Source organism: Ylistrum balloti, unplaced genomic scaffold (assembly GCF_031769215.1).
Source record: "Ylistrum balloti isolate Yb309-2 unplaced genomic scaffold, AGI_CSIRO_Ybal_v1 Utg369752, whole genome shotgun sequence".
Lineage (NCBI taxonomy): Eukaryota > Metazoa > Mollusca > Bivalvia > Pectinida > Pectinidae > Ylistrum > Ylistrum balloti.
Window position 1 is genome coordinate 382132 of NW_026781955.1, and position 21147 is coordinate 403278.

The following is a 21147-nucleotide window of genomic DNA, read 5'->3' on the forward strand; positions in this document are numbered from 1 at the left end:
GATTTTAAAATTTAGACACAACAAAATCAGGGAAGAAGAAGAATAAGAAGAAGAAACAGAACAATAACAATAGGTCTCCAGTTGGTAAAATGCGCTAATAAGCCTAGGATTGTGAATCTCCAAAATGAATTTAGATGTTTAGAAGACTTATCACCAATTAAGATTTGTTTTACTTATAGTAACTTTCTTGCAGTTTTACATATCTGACTATTAGATGCTGTTTTGTATTTTATTAATGTTTAAAACCATTTCACTGTTTTGTCATACTTGAGAAGTAATAGAATCATTGATTGATCCATCATCACTGAAATTAAGAGACAAATATTCTATTCTTACCATTGAGTAAAAGAAGGGAATATGAAGGTATGATCAGGTGATTTTGACATTCACAGTACTATGCTGCTAAGTAGCTATTATATAGATCTCTTTCAACAGAAATTTAAACTGAACATAAACAAGAAAAGGTTTCAATACTTTAGCTTTCCATGTTGCTCTCTTTAAATGTACTTGGTAAATACTTTACAATTGAACATGGGCAGGGAATCTTGATGCTATGTCCTTATCAAATTTGTAACCGTTTTGAGAAGAACTTAATATTTTATGACAAGTTACTTGCATTTAAATCTTGTGTTGTTTAAAGCTGGTAGCTGGGTTAAGGAAACGTGGCTACACCAAGAAAGAGCTTGCTGCGCTCACGCTACTGAATGGTGACCAAAGACATGAGGACCGTCGAACTGATACTCACAAAACATATCGTGATAGCGACAAATGCTTTCATAATGATAGGAGCAAATCCTGGAAAGGGCAAACATCGATAAAAGATTCTCAAAAATCAGAAGGTAGAAACGACATCGGAAACGGGCAAGTACCATCAAAGACTGAAAAAGGAACAGCAGAACCAGGAGATGGACACGTAAAAGAAAGACTAATGAGCTTAGAATCACATAGGGATTCACATGGGAAAGTTGATGAAAGCCATTTCTTCCCCCATGGTCAGCCCAAAACTGATAGTGGTGACACTGAGCCAGACAATGCCACTCCAATGGATTCTCTCTCTAGCGATAATCGTGATTCCCTGGATATGTCTGGCAATCAGGGCCAACCTGATGATGCCACTCATTTACCAGATAGGACTGATCCAGAGGGAAGTGGCAGTTGTCCAAGTGATGATGTTTCAGATGACATGAGTGATGATGGAAGTGAAAATGAAGAATCTGATGAGCTTGACTTTAATAATGACTACCCTGGCATCCGCAGAGTACCTGAAGGTCATGCAGACCATGGTGGAAGGGCTGCTATGGGAACATTCAGGGGTGGACAATCACTAACAGATAGACATAAAACAGTTGTAAACTATTGGAATATAGACCTTGGAGAAAATGGTGAAAAGTGCTTGTGTTCTGCCTTGAAAGGTAATTGATAGATATGCAATTATATATATGGCACATGTACAAATGAATGGTTTATAAAAATTTAGTGACTTATTCATAGTCTACTATAAAAGTTTTACAATTACTTGAGTGCATGTTGACTTTCTTAGTTAATTCGAAACTTGAATTACATGTATTTGTCTATAGATAGTGTTTTTTCATATATTGTCCTGCTCCTAGCACCATGTGTTAACTGTTTCTTTCTGTACATACAGACTGTGTTAGTCAGGAGTATCCTGCTCCTAGCACCATGTGTTTACTGAGTCTTTCTGTACATACAGACTGTGTTAGACAGGAGTATCCTGCTCCTAGCACCATGTGTTTACTGTTTCTTTCTGTACATACAGACTGTGTTAGACAGGAGTATCCTGCTCCTAGCACCATGTGTTTACTGTTTCTTTCTGTACATACAGACTGTGTTAGACAGGAGTATCCTGCTCCTAGCACCATGTGTTTACTGAGTCTTTCTGTACATACAGACTGTGTTAGACAGGAGTATCCTGCTCCTAGCACCATGTGTTTACTGTTTCTTTCTGTACATACAGACTGTGTTAGTTAGGAGTATCCTGCTCCTAGCACCATGTGTTTACTGTTTCTTTCTGTACATACAGACTGTGTTAGACAGGAGTATCCTGCTCCTAGCACCATGTGTTTACTGTTTCTTTCTGTACATACAGACTGTGTTAGACAGGAGTATCCTGCTCCTAGCACCATGTGTTTACTGTTTCTTTCTGTACATACAGACTGTGTTAGACAGGAGTATCCTGCTCCTAGCACCATGTGTTTACTGTTTCTTTCTGTACATACAGACTGTGTTAGACAGGAGTATCCTGCTCCTAGCACCATGTGTTTACTGTTTCTTTCTGTACATACAGACTGTGTTAGTCAGGAGTATCCTGCTCCTAGCACCATGTGTTTACTGTTTCTTTCTGTACATACAGACTGTGTTAGACAGGAGTATCCTGCTCCTAGCACCATGTGTTTACTGAGTCTTTCTGTACATACAGACTGTGTTAGTCAGGAGTATCCTGCTCCTAGCACCATGTGTTTACTGTTTCTTTCTGTACATACAGACTGTGATAGTCAGGAGAGCCTTGCTCCTAGCACCATGTTCCTATTGGACTTGTCTAAGAGCATGCACCAGAGTGGCAGGATTACGCAAATGAAGGAAGCAGTCAGAAACGTACTGCAAGGTAAGTCATGTGTTCAGGTAACAAACAGACCCGTGTTCTATTGCAGTCAAGATGAGGCAATATCAGATTCATTTTCCTGTTATAGTCAAGGTTGAACAAAAACATATTCTCTGTTTTGTTACAGTCAAGGTCCAGCAAAAACAAGATCCTTGTCCTGTTATAGTCCATGTCAAACTGAATCCTTGTGCTGTCCCAATCAAGGTCAAACAAAAATACATTCTTTTATTCTGTAACAGTCAAGATCATAAACACAGATTCTGTTACAGTCCTCGTTAAAAAGAATACAAAAAAAATGTTTACTTTGCTTTCATTGTTTCCACAGAGGCCGCAAGTAAGAACCTTGGAAGTCAGATGTCAGAGACATATGGTGTGGCAGTGTTTGGGCACCGCACAGAAATTCTACAGTATCCTACCAATGATCTACATGAGGTTCAGAATGTACTAGGTAAGCTCCGATATTCTAGATCTTACAAGCTCCTCAATTGTTATGAATCATAATTTTGTAGGCCTTACCTTGTTGTTGTCCCAAGGATTTTGTAAGCCTGTTAATATAGGTCCTTGATATTTTTATAACTTTAACTCAAACAGCTTTTTCATGATTCAGAGATAATAGATATACTTGTAATTTATCCCCTTTTTATAATGTAAGTTAAGATTTTATACAGTCAAAGATGGATTTTTTATAACAACTGAAATTAACTACATCAACACTGTGGCCTTCAGGGGCTTACATGTACAAGTGACAGATATTTTCAGTTTGACAATTTCAGATTTTTCTTTATTCCAGACTTGGACAGATTTGAGGAGCCAGCAGGTCGCTCTCCACTTGGTCTTGGACTAATTCTCAGTACCTGTGTGTGGTTTTCAGAAAAAGGTAGAAATATATACTCTGATATCTTTATTGTATGTACACATATAAACATTAAATTTGTAACTTATCATCAAGTTAAAAGACATCTTGGTATACTGTATAGTTTGTAATGATTGTGGCAGTTTTCTTTCACTGTATTCATTGTCATAAATTAGACCTCTGTTTCAGAGATATAGATATAGAAATCGCCCTATCTGTCTGTCCACAAATTTAGTTCCTTGCTGATTACTGAAGTATTTATTAAACAATTTGCATGAAGTTTGGTCAAGACTTCACTTCACAATTGTTCACCCCAGGGATGAAAAACAAGGTCAAAAGTCATGGTCATCAAGGCCAAAGGTCAATGTGAAATTTGATATCTTTTCACTGATGACCATTTTGTGATGAAGCAAACATCATTGGAATCTACAGGTCAACTGACCAAAAGGCAGGGTCAGTTGGTCAAAGTCAAATTTTGTTTCTTTTTACATTTTTTGATGAAATTATGATGCGACTTTGGTCAGATGCACCCTGATACATTTTAAAAAGAACTACTTTTCAGACACATGGATAGGGTAGGATATCCAAGGAAGTATTACCTATGATATCATAATGTACTATAGAGGTCACCTGAACAAATGGTGTTATACCATTGTAACATGTAGTGCATTCTCTACACATAAATTGTTAATCTGAAAAACTGGAGATAATAGATGAGTTTATTTTGATAGGCACAGGTGGCACGGTCTGGTTACACGGGAGAAAGGTCAAACCTCGTATCGTGGTAATTACTGACCTTGAATTGAATGAAACAGCAAGTGGAGCTTGGGGAATGGCTGGAGACCAAGATATATTTGCATCAGGATCTGCCAAGGTACATGAAACAAGCGATAATATATGATGTTCTTACCTGATATGAATGCAAGAAGATAGCATGTTTGTTGAAACAAATTAAGACTTATTGGGCATTATCATGACAAAAATTGTAATATTTCTGATGATTTGTAAGGCTTCTATAGAAGTGAAAAAAATTCACCTGTTGGAGTGTTTGTAGGATTGACCATGTTTTCTTCAAAGGCACCATTGTCAATAATGGTTTTAGTCATCAATTTTACTTCCTAAAGTTCAAGACGTAAAGAATTATTGCTTATTAATCACGGAAAAGGACAGCTATCAGCTTTGTGCAAATAATTGGCTTAAATTACTATATGCCTAATATGTTCTTCAAATTTGTTCTCTTTCTCATTTTCATTAGACCATTGAGGTGAAGAATGAGCTGATAAAAATAGCTTTGAAGCTTAAAAAGTTGGGAATTCCTGTGTTTCTTATGTCAGTTGGAGACACAGCACATGTAAGTCAATGTATTATTCGTATAAGTGCTATTTGCAGACACAGAATGCAAGTTAAGTTTCTTGTTATTAATTGTGCAAAATTAAAAACTTTCATCAAAATTTCTAAAAAAAAAAAAAAAAATCATCAATCTGTACCAGCTTCATCTGAATTGAGAAAAAACTTGTAAATAAGATATATAATATAATGTTTCAGGAGAAGTTTACTTTGTAACCATTACCATATCTGAAATGTATCGGGTTCTAGTAATATTTTTGTTTCAGACTCGTCGCCATTTTGAACCGGTCATTGAAATGACAGGAGGAAAACTATTAGATATTAAATTTGGGGGACAGCTTGGCCGACAGACGTGGCAACAGGTGAATACTCAACACTCTTAGTAATGTTGTTTTTATTAGGATGTCGTTAATACTTCATGGAATCTCACTGACCTCCCACTGACCCAACAGCTTCTCTAATCCGACAGTCAACATTGTATAAAGTATCTGCTTTCAAGCGACATACTGTTTAGGTTTTACTAACTGATTTGTTAGATTTAAGAAAGTCTTGATTTCACTTGTCAAGTCACAGGTGGGGGTCCCTTGGATAAAATACAGAGGCCATTTTTTATATTTACCAAGTTTTTTTTAGGTCGCTAGAGACAAAGTCTCATGGTGACCTATTGTGATCACCTTTGTCTGGCATTGTGTGTCATTAAAAATTTTAACTTCTTAAAAATCCCTTATACAATTTCAGTGAAATTTTGCAGAAACCTGTCCCACAGGAGCAAAGGCGGTTAGGGCCTAAAGGGTCAGATTGACTCAAATTTAAAAAATCATCTACTCAACACCCAGTTATGGTAGAATCAATTGCTCTTCTTCTGAATGGAAGCATCACCAAAATTTCATCATCCCAGGATCTCACATGTGAGGAAGGAGTAAAATTTAGCGTAAATTTGCGTATATAGTGCACACTTTTTTGGGCAAAAACTGTCATGTCAAAAAGAGGGTGCATATTATATGCAGGAACATGCCATTCTAGGGGTTATTGTTCTCGAGTTCTCTGTCTGCCATATTAGATTACCTTCCTTCACATGGTTATATTTAGAGTCATCAGTTATATATGGTAGATTGAAGATAAGTTAACAAAGAATAAGTGTACTTGATAATAACCATTAATTATCAAATTAACCTTGCCTTCCATGCTTGTTAAATCAGGGACCTGAGAGAATTTGTTTACATGAGATAATTAAATGTGTTAGAGTCACGCTCATTGTGGTTTCCTAATTATCAATGAATAGAAACATCAACTATTGCACTGTGGTAACCGATAATCAATATATATATATATTTATATATATATTTTGAATCTGACCCTAAAAACATACCTGCACACTATACTCGAGTGCGCACTATACCCACAAATTTATGGTGTTATAGTGTATATAGGAAAAAAGCATTTTTGAGTGTAATTTGTTTAATTTCCTAAGAAAATATTTCAACCTTGGTTAGAATTACGCGTGAAGGATGATGGCTTGATGGTATGCACATACTGATCCTGGCTGACCCAAAGGGGCCGATGGGCGGGGCCAAAAGTGGTCAAATTGAGTTAGATTTCATAAATCTTCTTCTCAACACCCAGATATGGTAGAATCAAATACTCTTCATGGATGGAAGCATCTTCAGGTGCTTTACCGAAATGGGTCTCACATTTCTCCCTAGGGAGGAGGCTAACTTTACTATAATTTTTATTGAAAAATTGCATTTTTAAGCATAATGTTTATTTTCCACTGGAAATTACTATGTAAGAATTATTTGTATATGATGACAGTTTTGGTGGTATGCTGGTATTGACACTAATTTTTTATCATTAATTTCTTTTTCATGACATTTGAAAGCTACTTACCCTTTAACCTTTATATTCCATATTGCTTATCTCAGGTAACTGTCAAGGCCGGTATGCCTCTTGTTACTTTACTTTACTTACTGAAACAAGAGTAACTGAAGAGTTGAGACTGTGATTTTAATATTGCTATGCAATGACGATGCTGCTAAAGAAATATTTCGTGTTTGTGGAAGTTGTACATGACTACATAATTGTTTCAGATCTTAGCCTGTAACATTCTGAAACAGCTTGCTAATGAATGGGACCAAATGTCTCCAGAAGACTTCCAGAATATTATCAGGACCTTCACAGGAGATGATCCCGATGACATGGCAAGTTGTAGTTTCTTGGTTGTTTGAAATAATGACTGTATAAGTAATAGCTGGAATAATGTAGGGGGGTTTTTGGGAGATTCTTTTTGTGTGTATTTGTGTGTGTTTTTAAGGATTGAATATTGAATAAAAAGGGGAAATAATAGATACATTGAAAAATAGTGATCCTCCAAGTCAGTAGATATGTTCAAAATAAAATCAATAGTGATCCCCCAAGTCAAAAGATATGTTGAAAATAAAATCAAGTGATCCCCCAATTCAAAAGATATGATGAAAATGTAATTAGTAAAGATCACCTTAGTCAGTAGATGTGTTGGAAATAAAAATAGTAGAGAGTGCTTAAGTCAATAGATATGTTGAAAATGAAATGAGCAAAGGTCAGTAGATAAAATCTGATGTGATTACTTAGGTCAATAGATACAATGAACATAAAATTAGTAGAGAGTACTGAAGTCAGTAGATATGTTGAAAATAAAATTAGTAGAGAGTACTTAAGTCAGTAGATATGTTGAAAATAAAATTAGTAGAGAGTACTTAAGTCAGTAGATATGTTGAAAATGAAATTAGTAGAGAGTACTTAATTCAGTAGATATGTTAAAAACAAAATTAGTAGAGAGTACTTAAGTCAGTAGATATGTTGAAAATAAAATTAGTAGAGAGTACTTAAGACAGTAGATATGTTGAAAATAAAATTAGTAGAGAGTACTTAAGTCAGTAGATATGTTGAAAATAAAATTAGTAGAGAGTACTTAAGTCAGTAGATATGTTGAAAATGAAATTAGTAGAGAGTACTTAAGTCAGTAGATATGTTGAAAATAAAATTAGTAGAGAGTACTTAATTCAGTAGATATGTTAAAAGCAAAATTAGTAGAGAGTACTTAAGTCAGTAGATATGTTGAAAATAAAATTAGTAGAGAGTACTTAAGACAGTAGATATGTTGAAAATAAAATTAGTAGAGAGTACTTAAGACAGTAGATATGTTGAAAATAAAATTAGTAGAGAGTTCTTAAGTCAGTAGATATGTTGAAAATAAAATTAGTAGAGAGTACTTAAGTCAGTAGATATGTTGAAAATAAAATTAGTAGAGAGTACTTAAGTCAGTAGATATGTTGAAAATGAAATTAGTAGAGAGTACTTAAGTCAGTAGATATGTTGAAAATAAAATTAGTAGAGAGTACTTAAGTCAATACAGTAGATATGTTATGTTGAAAATAAAATTAGTAGAGAGTACTTAAGTCAGTAGATATGTTGAAAATAAAATTAGTAGAGAGTACTTAAGTCAGTAGATATGTTGAAAATAAAATTAGTAGAGAGTACTTAAGTCAGTAGATATGTTGAAAATAAAATTAGTAGAGAGTACTTAAGTCAGTAGATATGTTAAAAACAAAATTAGCAGTGAAAAGTGACTCTATTGGCTACATTCCTTGAAGGATTTTATTATTATTTACAAACTTTTTAAGCATCAGAATATCTTGGACAAGTTTCAAGGTGTTAGGTGATGTTCACTGTTACTATTTAAAAAAATCTTTGCTGTTGAAGCTTTAGCATCTTTATTTCTTGAGGGATTTTCGTCAAACTTCACACACTTATAGAGAATCAGGTTATCTTGGATAAGTTTGAATTTGATGGTTGTTAGGTTAAGGTTAAGGTCACCATTACTAATTTTAGAAAATCGTCTGGTAGAAGGTTCATTCCTGAAAGGATTCAAATTAAACCTGATACACTTACTGATAACCATCAAACATTATTACACATTGGTAATGAAAATGTATAATCAGATTGATTGCGTACTTGTGTAGTATTGCATTGTTCCATTTAAATCAATTACAGACTAATTTTATTCTTTTATTCTTTTTCCATCACCAAATAGCACCATGTTTGTAAGTCAGTACAGTGTAATTGCTTGTGGGGACCAGTGTGGAACATGTATTGCTTCAGCAATACTCAGTGTGCTTGTTTGCTTATATTTTCTTACATATAAATCATCTATAATTTTACTTTGTTGAAGAAATTGTGCAAGATGTTTTGGTACAATATAATTAGTTAACTAACTTCATTGTTCTAGGATGTTATTCGAAGGATAATGACGGAAAGGACGGAAAGAGAGAAAAAAGAAGAAGAAATTAAGTCACTCCTTAATCTGACGGGGGAACCTGGTGAACAGCTTTGGAATAATTTCCCTCTTGGTGATCGAGTAAAGGATTTACTTAATACGGATCAAACAGGCACTGTTGTTGGTCATTTACCAGATAGTGAGTATACTGACAGAATTTTACGCGGGCGGTTTGGGAATCTATAAATGTCGTATCTAAGTTTTATGCATGGGGGAAATTTACACTAAATTTGCAGAAGTAATTTGGGTGCAAAAATTTCACCCAACAATATGAATTTGTGAAATGACATACATATTTATATAAACATTAAATATGCAAAGCTACATTGATTACAAAAATAGTACAGTTTGCCTATTGAAATCACGAAACTATTACCGTGCTTGTAATCAGTTGTAATTTCTGTTTATTCAGAAAATGCTTTAGTACAGTGGGATGATAAACCAACTGGTCAGCTTGAAAGCCGTTTCATGACCTATCTGATAAGAGGTACCCCAAGAGATTGCCGTGAATATCATGGCGAGACACATTTGGTGGGGTCAAGTGTCAGAAAAAGTAAGTCGATTGTTTCTGTAGTAGTTTGCAAGCTTCGTATTGATGTATTATTTTATCATGATAGGGTGTTGATTCTTTTTTGGCCATACATAATTTGTGTGGCAATGTTTGCTGACTTTCATGGACATGAATGTTTACCATGGAATTGAATGTTGTGTTACTAGTAAACAACGCTTCCAGGTTTCTGATTTTGTTATTTTTTGTACCGGGCTTTGTGATTTGTCAATTTTATAAGATGATTTGTGTTCTCTCTTTTCATTGGTGTAAATCTGCAAAATTATTGATGAGATATTTCTCTGTATTTCACTTGCAAAAATGTATTAAGATGACTTCTGTTACACTTTCAGGATATGTGTGGTATTATGTGGTATTCAGATGTAAATGTCTTTTAGTGAATAATATGAAATACATAATTCGTAAAAAGTAGCAGTTTTGAATTGTATTTGTAGATAGGAAACAAACATAATCTTAATTACATACTTTTAATGCTCTTGAAAGTTTTCGTTAGGATAAAAGGAACTTTGTGTATAGATACATTGTTCATTAAGACAATGTGTGGTGTACCAAATTCAGGGTCCAGAACCCCTTAGTACAGTCCCTGCCCTTTCTTAAAGTTTTGTGTCTGAAGCATAACTTGGCTTGCATTTAAACTAGAATAATGAATTTTGTGTATACATTGTTCTTACTAAAAGGATTTGCAGTGTACCAAATCAGGGTCCAAAACCCTTTAATTACAGAATTATTGCCCTTTGTTACTTATTTCTAACAAATAAAGTTGTTTTCATTGAGCATTCATAAGTTTCACTGATACTCCTGGTTACTTTTTCTTTCAGTAACTCATGTTAACAGGACAGATGAACATCAGGCGCCGATTAAATTTGATACAGATGTTGGCACTGTGGTGACTTTGTCTGCACTACAGCCAAATATAATTTATGTAAGTATGGCAATTGACACAATAGTTTTGGGTTTGTAAAGGGTTTAACATTTATGATAATTTTTATCCTGTATGAAATAGTAGTGGAGAACACATATCAATCATTTTTTTCATAAATCTGTATTAACATATTAGACCATTTTATTTGCTGGTAACTTCTGCAGGTCTGAATATAATTCTGTTACAAATTAACTTGTTAAGATTAGGCGATGGTTTAATGTTATTTTAATATATCATTGTCAATAATCCTATGCCTGGTAACAAGGCTATAGTCTCTGTGGGGAAAATGTCAAATTTTTGTTGATGTAGGTCTACTTAGTTTCATTTCCCTACACATGAATTTCTGTGTTTAAGAGTACGTGATACCAGCAAATTTCACATACATTTAAAAGTGAATTTCATTAGTTGGTTGTATGTAATTTTTTCTTTCATATAAATTTTTTGATGATTGGTGTGATATGTATTGCAGGTTGCTTGGAACAGTAACAAGATATGCAGACACTCAAGTTTTGATATCTGCAGGTAAATGCCAAGTGTCCCCAGGGATGATGTAGGCTCTTTGTTTTGTGTTTTGTGTTTTGTCAATGGAGAACTAGACTATGTATGATATTTAGTCACCAAGTTCAACTCCTAGCAGAGACATTAACTGACTGGAAAAGTGATTTTGTTTTCCAGTGACAAAGTTCTTCCACCATATTGGTGATTATGAAGATCTAGATCTGCCAACATGTAATTATGTGCGTTGCTACACTTATTTCAATGTTGGTTAAATATATCCATTCAGAGTCTTGACCAAAGCTGACTGGCACACACCAGATGGGCAGCTTTTTGACCTCAACAAAGATCACCTAGTGCTCCCATCCCATATCCCATTGTCAATTCATGAGTTTAGATAATTGACCAACTAAGGTTTACTGTCTTAAAAATATCCTTATCACACACACACACACACACACACACACCCACACACCCACACACACACACACATGCCTTAAGTGGGGATGGAGGAAGGGGCTAAGGACAGATTTATTAAATATTTATGCCATGGCAACACATTATAAATTTCTACCCCTTTCTAGATTTTAGTGGCCATCAGTCAAGGTTAAGGGTCAAACGTTACCCTTGACCTCTTTTTTAATAAAAAGAATGTACAAAAAATCTCATGAACATTTGCTTGATTTAGTTTATATTCATACTGTATCATTAGGCAAAGTTCTGCACTTGATAAGATTTCACTGGTCTTCAGTTAAGGGTTAAAAGTTAAAGGTCTAAGGTCATCCTTGACCATTTGTATGAGAAAAATTCAAGCTTGTTTACATCATTTTTGGGCAAAGTCACATTTGCTTTTTGTAATGAAGACCAGTTTTGTTATCAGGTATTCAGTTTTCAAGGTCAAAGTTTGTCATTGCTGACTCTTAAGGAAGTACTGGAAAGATTATTTTCATTTTATTTTCAGATTTGTCATTTATCTCAAATTTCTCACTAAGTTCATAAATGTGAATTCTGTTCTGCCTCTTATCTGTTCATGTAAAAAACTTGATCTCATGTTTTGATTCCCTTTTTCAGGTTTCCAGAGAAAGGTAAGTATTATTTAAAATTAACATATTCAAGATTCAATGTGATTTTTCCATTTTCGTACATGGTTTTACAAGTAAATACTTTATAAATAAATTACAAATTATCTTTCAGTGAGCTGCGTTTAAATTAACTTTGATTTCTTTTTCAAGATGCCAATTACCAGTATGACTGGTATTGGTTGTTTTGTGACAGTGGACAATGGCAGCCATTTCCTTTGGCTATGTCAAGAACTATAGAAATGAGAAGAGAAGCAAATCAGAGGACTATATTGATAGAAAATCTTGGTGGGAAAAGGTCAGTTAAATTTCTACTATACATGGTTGTACTTTTCAAAACCTAACTTCATTTCAGGAATAACTAATGGTGATTACTTCAGTATGCACAGTTTAATATTATATGTCTATACTCATCTTATTGTTGTCAAAAGGAAAGCATGTAACTAATTGTCTCTAAATACATGAGGTTTCATGATACAATATTCATTAGCGACAGCAATGTGTCTAGATATGTTGAGGTGTTGGTGGCTGTCTAAAATAAATCAGTGTAGCACACTGTAGTTGTGTCTTCTGTTTATGCTTCCTGAAGGCATATAGTCGCTGCTTTGTCTGTCTGTCCATCCATTCATCCTTGCGTCCATCTGTCCATAAACAATTTTTGTTATCCCTATTTCTGTTGATGGATCTTTCTCAAATTGCATATGTAGGTTACCCTTGGTCCCTAGTTGTGCCCGTTCATTTTGTAAAACAAAATGGTCGACAGATGGACAGCTAAGATTTTGACTTTTAAAGGTTGTTATCACTAACTTGAGAACTACAGAACAGGTTTTTCTCAATTTTCATGTGTTTGTTTCCCTTGATCCTTAGTTGAGCCTGTTTGATTTTGGTTTTTATCAGAAAAAGAAAATGGCCTGCAGGTGGCCATCTTGGATTTTGACATCAAAAGTTTGAATTGCTTTTTCTTGAGAACTACTGCTGAGATCTTTCTGAAATTTCATGAACAGGTTCCTCTTGATTCCTAGTTGTGTCTGTTTAAGTTTGAGACTGATCAGAAAAATAAAATGTTTGGCAGGCAACCATCTTAGATTTCACCAAGTAAAGATTATTATCCCTATTTCTTAAGAAGTACAGAATGGATCTCTCTCAAATTTCAAATGCACATTCCCTTTGGTCTCTACTTGTGCCCATTTGATTTTGGGATTGATCAGAAGAAACAAAAAGGCTTTGAGGCGACAATTTTGGATGTGGCATGTAAAGGTTATCATGGCTATTTCTGCAAAGGAATGTTCAAATTTCTTATCATTAAGAGCAAAAACAGAGAAGAGAAAAGAAGAGAAAAGATCCAACTTTAAAATTATTGATTAATTAATAATCAATTATTGGCCTATGTTTGTAACTTATGTCTGTTTCCAATAATTGTCTTCCCTTCTGCAATACATGCTAATATGTGTAGGGAGTGTGCAGGCAATAATTTGTGTGATACCAACATTTCCAGTTCTTTACTCGATATTTTGCTACAGGCCAGCTTGAAAAACACAAATATGAAAAAGAAACAGGTTTCTTTCGGTTAGACAGGGGATAATCCTCTTTCCCTAGATCCTTTTTGTTCTTTTAGTGTGCAGTTTGATGTGGATACAGGATAGCTGATGGTTGAATTGATTGGAAATGCCACAATGCTTCCTTGTTTTCCCTTGTTTCTGATGTTTTTATTTACATAAATACTCTGAATTACTTGCTAATGTGGAAAAGAAGAATGACTTCAATTTTTCACCTTCAGTTAATTCATCCATATTCCACAAACCTACATAGCATTGTGTCACATGAAATTTAACAAAAAGTTGAATAATATTGTTTGTTTTTTAGATACAGATTGATGTTCTCAAAGAATGAGATGAGATGTATAGAAAGCTGTACTAATTATCCTGTTTTCCGACAAGGTAACATTTCAGTGCAAAATGTAAATTTTCTATATGAATTAATACATTAACTTTGGAATAATTCTCCCCTCATAACAATTGTCAGCACTTAAGTTACAGTATTCCTTTAGGGATTTTAATCAAACTTCAGAAAATCGTCTATATTATGCTTAAGTGAAGGCGGAACATTAAGGAGAATGGTATCATTTGCAAAATGTCTTGTTGCTTTAGTGAATTTTAGATACATTGAAACCTATTCTATCCTTCACAATGGCGGACATATTGTAATCCACTGTAGTAGATTTGTGGTCAAAACTGGATACAGAGGAATGTTAACACATGGTAAAGTTTTTCATCTTGTCAAGTACTTGATAAACTGTAGAGTATGTTACAGGTTGACTTTTTGAGCTCATTGGGTACAGGTGTCTGTAGCCTTATGTTGTGGTTCTGTGACTGTTGTCAACTTTTTAGGTCACTTGTGACAAAGTCTCATGGTGATCTTTTCTAATACCCTTCTCTGGCGTCATGCGTTGTGTGTCCGTTAACAATTTAACACTTTCGACTTTTTCTCAAAAACCCCTGATCCAATTTTAATGAAATTTTGCAGTAGCCTTCCCTGGCCTAAGATGAACGAAAATTGTGAATTATACAGTCCCCACCCTCCAGGGACTGAGGGATGGGACCAAAGGGCTCAAATTGACTCAGATTTCAAAAATCTTCTTTTCAAGACCTACATATGGTAGAATCAAATACTCTTTATGAATGGAAGCATCTTAAGATGTTTTACCAAAATTGTGAAATTCATGGCCCCAGGGTCTCACATATCCCCGTGGGGAAGGGGTAAAGTTTACTATAGTTTATATAGGAAAACTAGATTTTTGAACAAAATTTGTTTGAATTCCATTGAAAATATTTTAAACTTAGTTAGAATTATTAGTGAGGGATGGCGGCTTGATGGCAAGCCCATTTTGATCCTGACTGACCCCCAGGGGCTGATGGGCGGGCCAAAAGGGGTCAAATTGACTTCGATTTTAAAAATCTTCTTCTCAAGACCCTCATAGGGTAGAATCAAATACTCATTATGAAAGGAAACATCTGAAGGTGCTTTAATTACCAAAATGAGTCTCACATTTCTTCCTTGAGAGGCATATTTTTTTTAGACTTTACTGTAATTTTCATAGAAAAATTGTATTTTTGAGCATAACGTTGGTTATTTCTCACAGGAAATAACCTTTAAAGAATCATCAGTATAGGATGACAGTTTTGATGGTATGCATGTATTTACACTACCGTACTATATTCAATGTAAGAATTTCTGTTTCCTGACACTTGTTTATCCTTTAACTTTAACTGTCAAGGTCACTAGGCTTCTTGTTCCTATTAGAGGTCAGCATTAAAAGTATATTGGGTACAAGGTGTCTTTAGCCTTATTTTGTGGTTCTGTGACTTATCAACTTTTTCCTCTTAGAGGTCAACTTTTGATTTTTTTGCGATTTCATCATCTAAGAAATTTGAAAGCCTTCTTTTGAAGAATTTGAAGACTTCAGAATGGACATAGATTACATCATTGTGGATCCTAACATCAAGTGGAGATATCACTGACAAGCCCTACTATGAGACTGACTGACTGCATTTATCTATTGTAGAAGTATTCATGACTTATAATTGTTCAGGTGTATGTAGGTTTGTCAAATCTATAGATGTACTTACACTGAAATAAAGGTAACATGCAAATTTTTCTGAAGTTTTTGATGATTTTGAAAGGGTTGTAAATTCACAAAAAAAGATACACTCGAAAAAAAATTCTGATATACGATATATAAGAGTTTTAATAATTCAATATTTCTGTCTTTTTAATAGCTATAAATCCGCCATGAGACCAGACCAAAGCTTGTTGGGATGTGAGAATACTGAAGCTGTGAAGGTGATTGACTGTTATTGGGCACATAACCTGTTGTGTTTACAAATACTGGAAACATTGTCGGAATTCTTGCCAGAAATGATTCACTAGTTTTGAGGTTACCTGTACTTATCTATAGGAAGCATAAAGATTCTGCTCAAAAGACAGAAATTGACAAGGACTGCTGGCTATGTGAACTTACATATTTCTCTGCTAATGATAACCCAACCGCTGCTTCGGTTAGGCACTGATGACATGGAGCTCTGGAGCCTTCTGTTGTCAGCATCGTCAGGTGGATTCCAACCATCATCGGCCGTTTCGACCCCTATTCCACGACGTCCTCTGGTTGGCGGGTCAGCAGTGGTGATCAATCACTGCTTGCTGTTGTCTGGGCTCCAGTTTGGCTCATCTCGTCTACACCATAGCCAGCATGATGCTCTCTCAGCCCTTTCAGCCAAGGTCTTAATAGCTGCTTTCCTCTTTGCTCCTGTCAGTCCCAATTTCTGGAACATCTTCCATACTGACTGCAGGGAATCCTCTGGCACCGACCTCTACTGGAAACAGCCATGTGTTCCATCCCTTATGTCTGCACAGCTCTGCAAGCTCTTGGTATTTGCCAGCTTTCTTCTCATGTGCCTCATCACACCCTTCTTCCCATGGAACCGTCAGCTCCACCAAGATGACCTTCTGGCGCTGTTGTGACCATATCACAATGTCTGGTCTCAGAGTGGTTTGCACTACATCAGGAAAGACGAGACGCTTGTTGAGGTCTACTCTCATTTCCCAGGATGGTGCTTGGCTGAGTACATTCACATGATATGCAGTAGTAGTTGGTGGTCCCTTCTCTCCAGCTCTCACAAAGTGTGTGTGAGGTTTATGAGGTTCTATCAGTGACGCCGCTCCTTTTCCAGAATATCTGCTAGGGCAGCTAGAACCTGGTCATGACGCCATCTGTACCGTCCTTGCTGGAGGGCTATTCTACAGCCTGATAGGATATGTGCAAGTGTGCCTCTTCCACCGCACAAGGAACAAGCTGGATCTTCCAGAAGACCCCACTACACAAGTTGCTTGGAGTTGGCAGTGTGTCATACACAGACCTGAGCATGAAGGATATCCTGAGAGGTTCCATTTTCCACAAGTCTGTCCATGTAATCTTGCGTTCCGGAAGATTCCACAGCATCCATGATCCTTGCTGTCCTAACTCAACTGATCTACTTTTGCGCTGCTGTTCCTCCTCTGATCTCACCACAGATACAATTCTGTCTCTCTTTTCCTTTCCTTCTGCTATATAGATACTGCTACCTTCATTGTTACACTAACTGTATATATCAAAGTAGAAGAAAGAGCACAACAGCTGAGGCCAGGTGTGGTGATACTGTGATTGAGCCAGGTGTGGCGATACTGTGACTGAGGCCAGGTGTGGCAATACTGTTACTGAGGCCAGGTGTGGTGATACTGTTACTGAGGCCAGGTGTGGTGATACTGTGACTGAGGCCAGGTGTGGTGATTTTGTGACTGAGGCCAGGTGTGGCGATACTGTTACCGAGGCCAGGTGTGGCGATACTGTGACCGAGGCCAGGTGTGGCGATACTGTGACCGAGGCCAGGTGTGGCGATACTGTGACCGAGGCCAGGTGTGGCGATACTGTGACTGAGGCCAGGTGTGGCGATACTGTGACTGAGGCCAGGTGTGGCGATACTGTTACTGAGGCCAGGTGTGGTGATACTGTGACCGAGGCCAGGTGTGGCGATACTGTGACCGAGGCCAGGTGTGGCAATACTGTTACTGAGGCCAGGTGTGGTGATACTGTGACTGAGGCCAGGTGTGGCGATACTGTGACCGAGGCCAGGTGTGGTGATACTGTTACTGAGGCCAAGTGTGGTGATACTGTTACTGAGGCCAGGTGTGGTGATTTTGTGACTGAGGCCAGGTGTGGCAATACTGTGACTGAGGCCAGGTGTGGCGATACTGTGACTGAGGCCAGGTGTGGCGATACTGTGACTGAGGCCAGGTGTGGCGATACTGTTACTGAGGCCAGGTGTGGCGATACTGTGACTGAGGCCAGGTGTGGCGATACTGTGACTGAGGCCAGGTGTGGCGATACTGTTACTGAGGCCAGGTGTGGCGATACTGTGACTGAGGCCAGGTGTGGTGATACTGTTACTGAGGCCAGGTGTGGTGATACTGTGACTGAGGCCAGGTGTGGCGATACTGTGACTGAGGCCAGGTGTGGTGATACTGTGACTGAGGCCAGGTGTGGCGATACTGTGACTGAAGCCAGGTGTGGCGATACTGTGACCGAGGCCAGGTGTGGCGATACTGTTACTGAGGCCAGGTGTGGTGATACTGTGACTGAGGCCAGGTTCTAAATGTTCAGTAAGGATATGACCCTAAGAAGGAAATGTCCTTGCATCAGATAGTTCCATAGGATATCCTGAGAATGAGTATGGTTGGTAATGTGAGGAATCGGGCACTTTTCACTTTTTAACATTATCACTTATCATTGTTCTTATCATGTCTTTTTATGCTTATGTTTGATCTATTTGAAGAGCGCCCTGCATACCTTTGGTATCCACTGGGACCTAGAAAATTAACTTTTCCTTATCTACACCATAATGGATGTTAGTTCTTGGGGGTTTTCCCCTCTTATTTATTTAACTGTATATATATGTATAGTGAAGAGATTATATTGTTTTGTATAAACAGTTTATATTGTCATGTTCATACATATTGAAACTTATTTTTTTATCAGTTGGACCAGAATATTCAAAATATTTGCAAGCTTGTTTCATTGGTTACAGCCTTAAAGAGGTCAAAGGCCTTATATACCACAGGTTCTCTCAATGTGATATTGTTGTGATGATGCCATTGTGTTTATGATATTGTTACTGTGTAATGTTGTACACAGTGTATGCGAAAATGTGATGAAAATGAATATACTAATGGTTGACATTTGATGTTCTCAAGATAGATCTGTGATACTTTGGTGTAGCAGGGATAATTCTGGGTGGTAACTTTGTGGGATGATTTCAGGATTTTGGAGAAATTGGGTGGAATTCTCCTATATATTAGAAGCGTTTGAAAAATTTCATTGAAATTTTCAGTAAAAACATTGATAAAAAATCCCTAAATGTTGCCCCAGAGTAATTCCTGTGTAAGCTAGTTGTTAAGATTTACATTTTAGTAAATCCTTTTTGTTTGTAATTGCTGTAAGTTGTTTGAAGGTGCTTAAGGGTGTAATACTCAATAATTCTGTTACTTTGTTAATATTGTGTACTTACTATATATATATTTAGAATAATGTTTCACATCCGCCTGCAAGCAAGAATATAAATCAGGCAGAATTTTGAAGAATTTTTTATTAACATGAAACTACATCAAAATTACCAAATCATAATTGTAAATTTTTTTGATGTTTTGTGTACATTGTTTTGCATAGATAAAATTAATCTCTTTACATGTGCGTCCTCTCTTAAAACTTTGTTGTTTTGTACAATGAGTTTCTTAATAGTATATATTCATGTCATTTACGTTCTTCATGTCATTTACATTCTTCATGTTATTTACGTTCTTCATGTCATTTACGTTCTTTATGTCATTTACGGTCTTCATGTCATTTATGTTCTTCATGTCATTTACGTTCTTCATGTCATTTACATTCTTCATGTTATTTACGTTCTTCATGTCATTTACGTTCTTTATGTCATTTACGGTCTTCATGTCATTTATGTTCTTCATGTCATTTACGTTCTTCATGTCATTTACGTTCTTCATGTCATTTACGTTCTTCATGTGATTTACGGTCTTCATGTCATTTATGTTCTTCTGTTATTTACGTTCTTCATGTTGTTTACGTTCTTCATGTCGTTTAAGTTCTTCATGTCATTTACATTCTTCATGTTATTTACGGTCTTCATGTCATTTATGTTCTTCTGTTATTTACGTTCTTCATGTTATTTACGTTCTTCATGTTATTTACGTTCTTCATGTTGTTTAAGTTCTTCATGTCATTTACGTTCTTCATGTTATTTACGTTCTTCATGTCATTTATGTTCTTCTGTTATTTACGTTCTTCATGTTGTTTAAGTTCTTCATGTCATTTACGTTCTTCATGTCATGTACATTCTTCATGTTATTTACGGTCTTCATGTCATTTATGTTCTTCTGTTATTTACGTTCTTCATGTTATTTACGTTCTTCATGTTATTTACGTTCTTCATGTTGTTTAAGTTCTTCATGTCATTTACGTTCTTTATGTCATTTACGGTCTTCATGTCATTTATGTTCTTCATGTCATTTACGTTCTTCATGTCATTTATGTTCTTCTGTTATTTACGTTCTTCATGTTGTTTAAGTTCTTCATGTCGTTTAAGTTCTTCATGTCATTTACATTATTCATGTTATTTACGGTCTTCATGTCATTTATGTTATTCTGTTATTTACGTTCTTCATGTTATTTAAGTTCTTCATGTTATTTACGTTCTTCATGTTGTTTATGTTCTTCATGTCATTTACGTTCTTCATGTCATTTATGTTCTTCTGTTATTTACGTTCTTCATGTTGTTTAAGTTCTTCATGTCATTTACGTTCTTCATGTCATGTACATTCTTCATGTTATTTACGGTCTTCATGTCATTTATGTTCTTCTGTTATTTACGTTCTTCATGTTATTTACGTTCTTCATGTTATTTACGTTCTTCATGTTGTTTAAGTTCTTCATGTCATTTACGTTCTTCATGTTATTTACGTTCTTCATGTCATTTATGTTCTTCTGTTATTTACGTTCTTCATGTTGTTTAAGTTCTTCATGTCATTTACGTTCTTCATGTCATGTACATTCTTCATGTCATTTACGGTCTTCATGTCATTTATGTTCTTCATGTTATTTACGTTCTTCATGTTATTTACGTTCTTCCTGTCGTTTAAGTTCTTCATGTCATTTACGTTCTTCATGTCATTTACGTTCTTCATGTCATTTACGTTCTTCATGTCATGTACATTCTTCATGTCATTTACGGTCTTCATGTCGTTTAAGTTCTTCATGTCATTTACGTTCTTCATGTTATTTACGTTCTTCATGTCATTTACGTTCTTCATGTCATTTATGTTCTTCATGTCATTTACGGTCTTCATGT

At 35.8% G+C, this 21147-nt stretch overlaps 1 protein-coding gene across 1 annotated transcript in view; it reads left to right on the forward strand.

The window, feature by feature from the left end:
* LOC132543303 (uncharacterized) overlaps window positions 1-19475 on the forward strand; it is a 34840-nt gene extending 15365 nt beyond the window's left edge. The window contains exons 6-21 of the mRNA XM_060206792.1: window positions 641-1412; window positions 2504-2623; window positions 2946-3068; window positions 3411-3497; window positions 4205-4347; window positions 4729-4824; window positions 5087-5182; window positions 6908-7018; window positions 9085-9271; window positions 9545-9685; window positions 10519-10622; window positions 11092-11144; window positions 12189-12202; window positions 12350-12494; window positions 14060-14133; window positions 15973-19475. Of these exons, the coding sequence (XP_060062775.1) occupies window positions 641-1412; window positions 2504-2623; window positions 2946-3068; window positions 3411-3497; window positions 4205-4347; window positions 4729-4824; window positions 5087-5182; window positions 6908-7018; window positions 9085-9271; window positions 9545-9685; window positions 10519-10622; window positions 11092-11144; window positions 12189-12202; window positions 12350-12494; window positions 14060-14133; window positions 15973-15989 (2283 nt within the window). The 3' untranslated portion in view covers window positions 15990-19475. The remainder of the gene's footprint in view (window positions 1-640; window positions 1413-2503; window positions 2624-2945; window positions 3069-3410; window positions 3498-4204; window positions 4348-4728; window positions 4825-5086; window positions 5183-6907; window positions 7019-9084; window positions 9272-9544; window positions 9686-10518; window positions 10623-11091; window positions 11145-12188; window positions 12203-12349; window positions 12495-14059; window positions 14134-15972) is intronic.
* Window positions 19476-21147: the final 1672 nt, after the last annotated feature.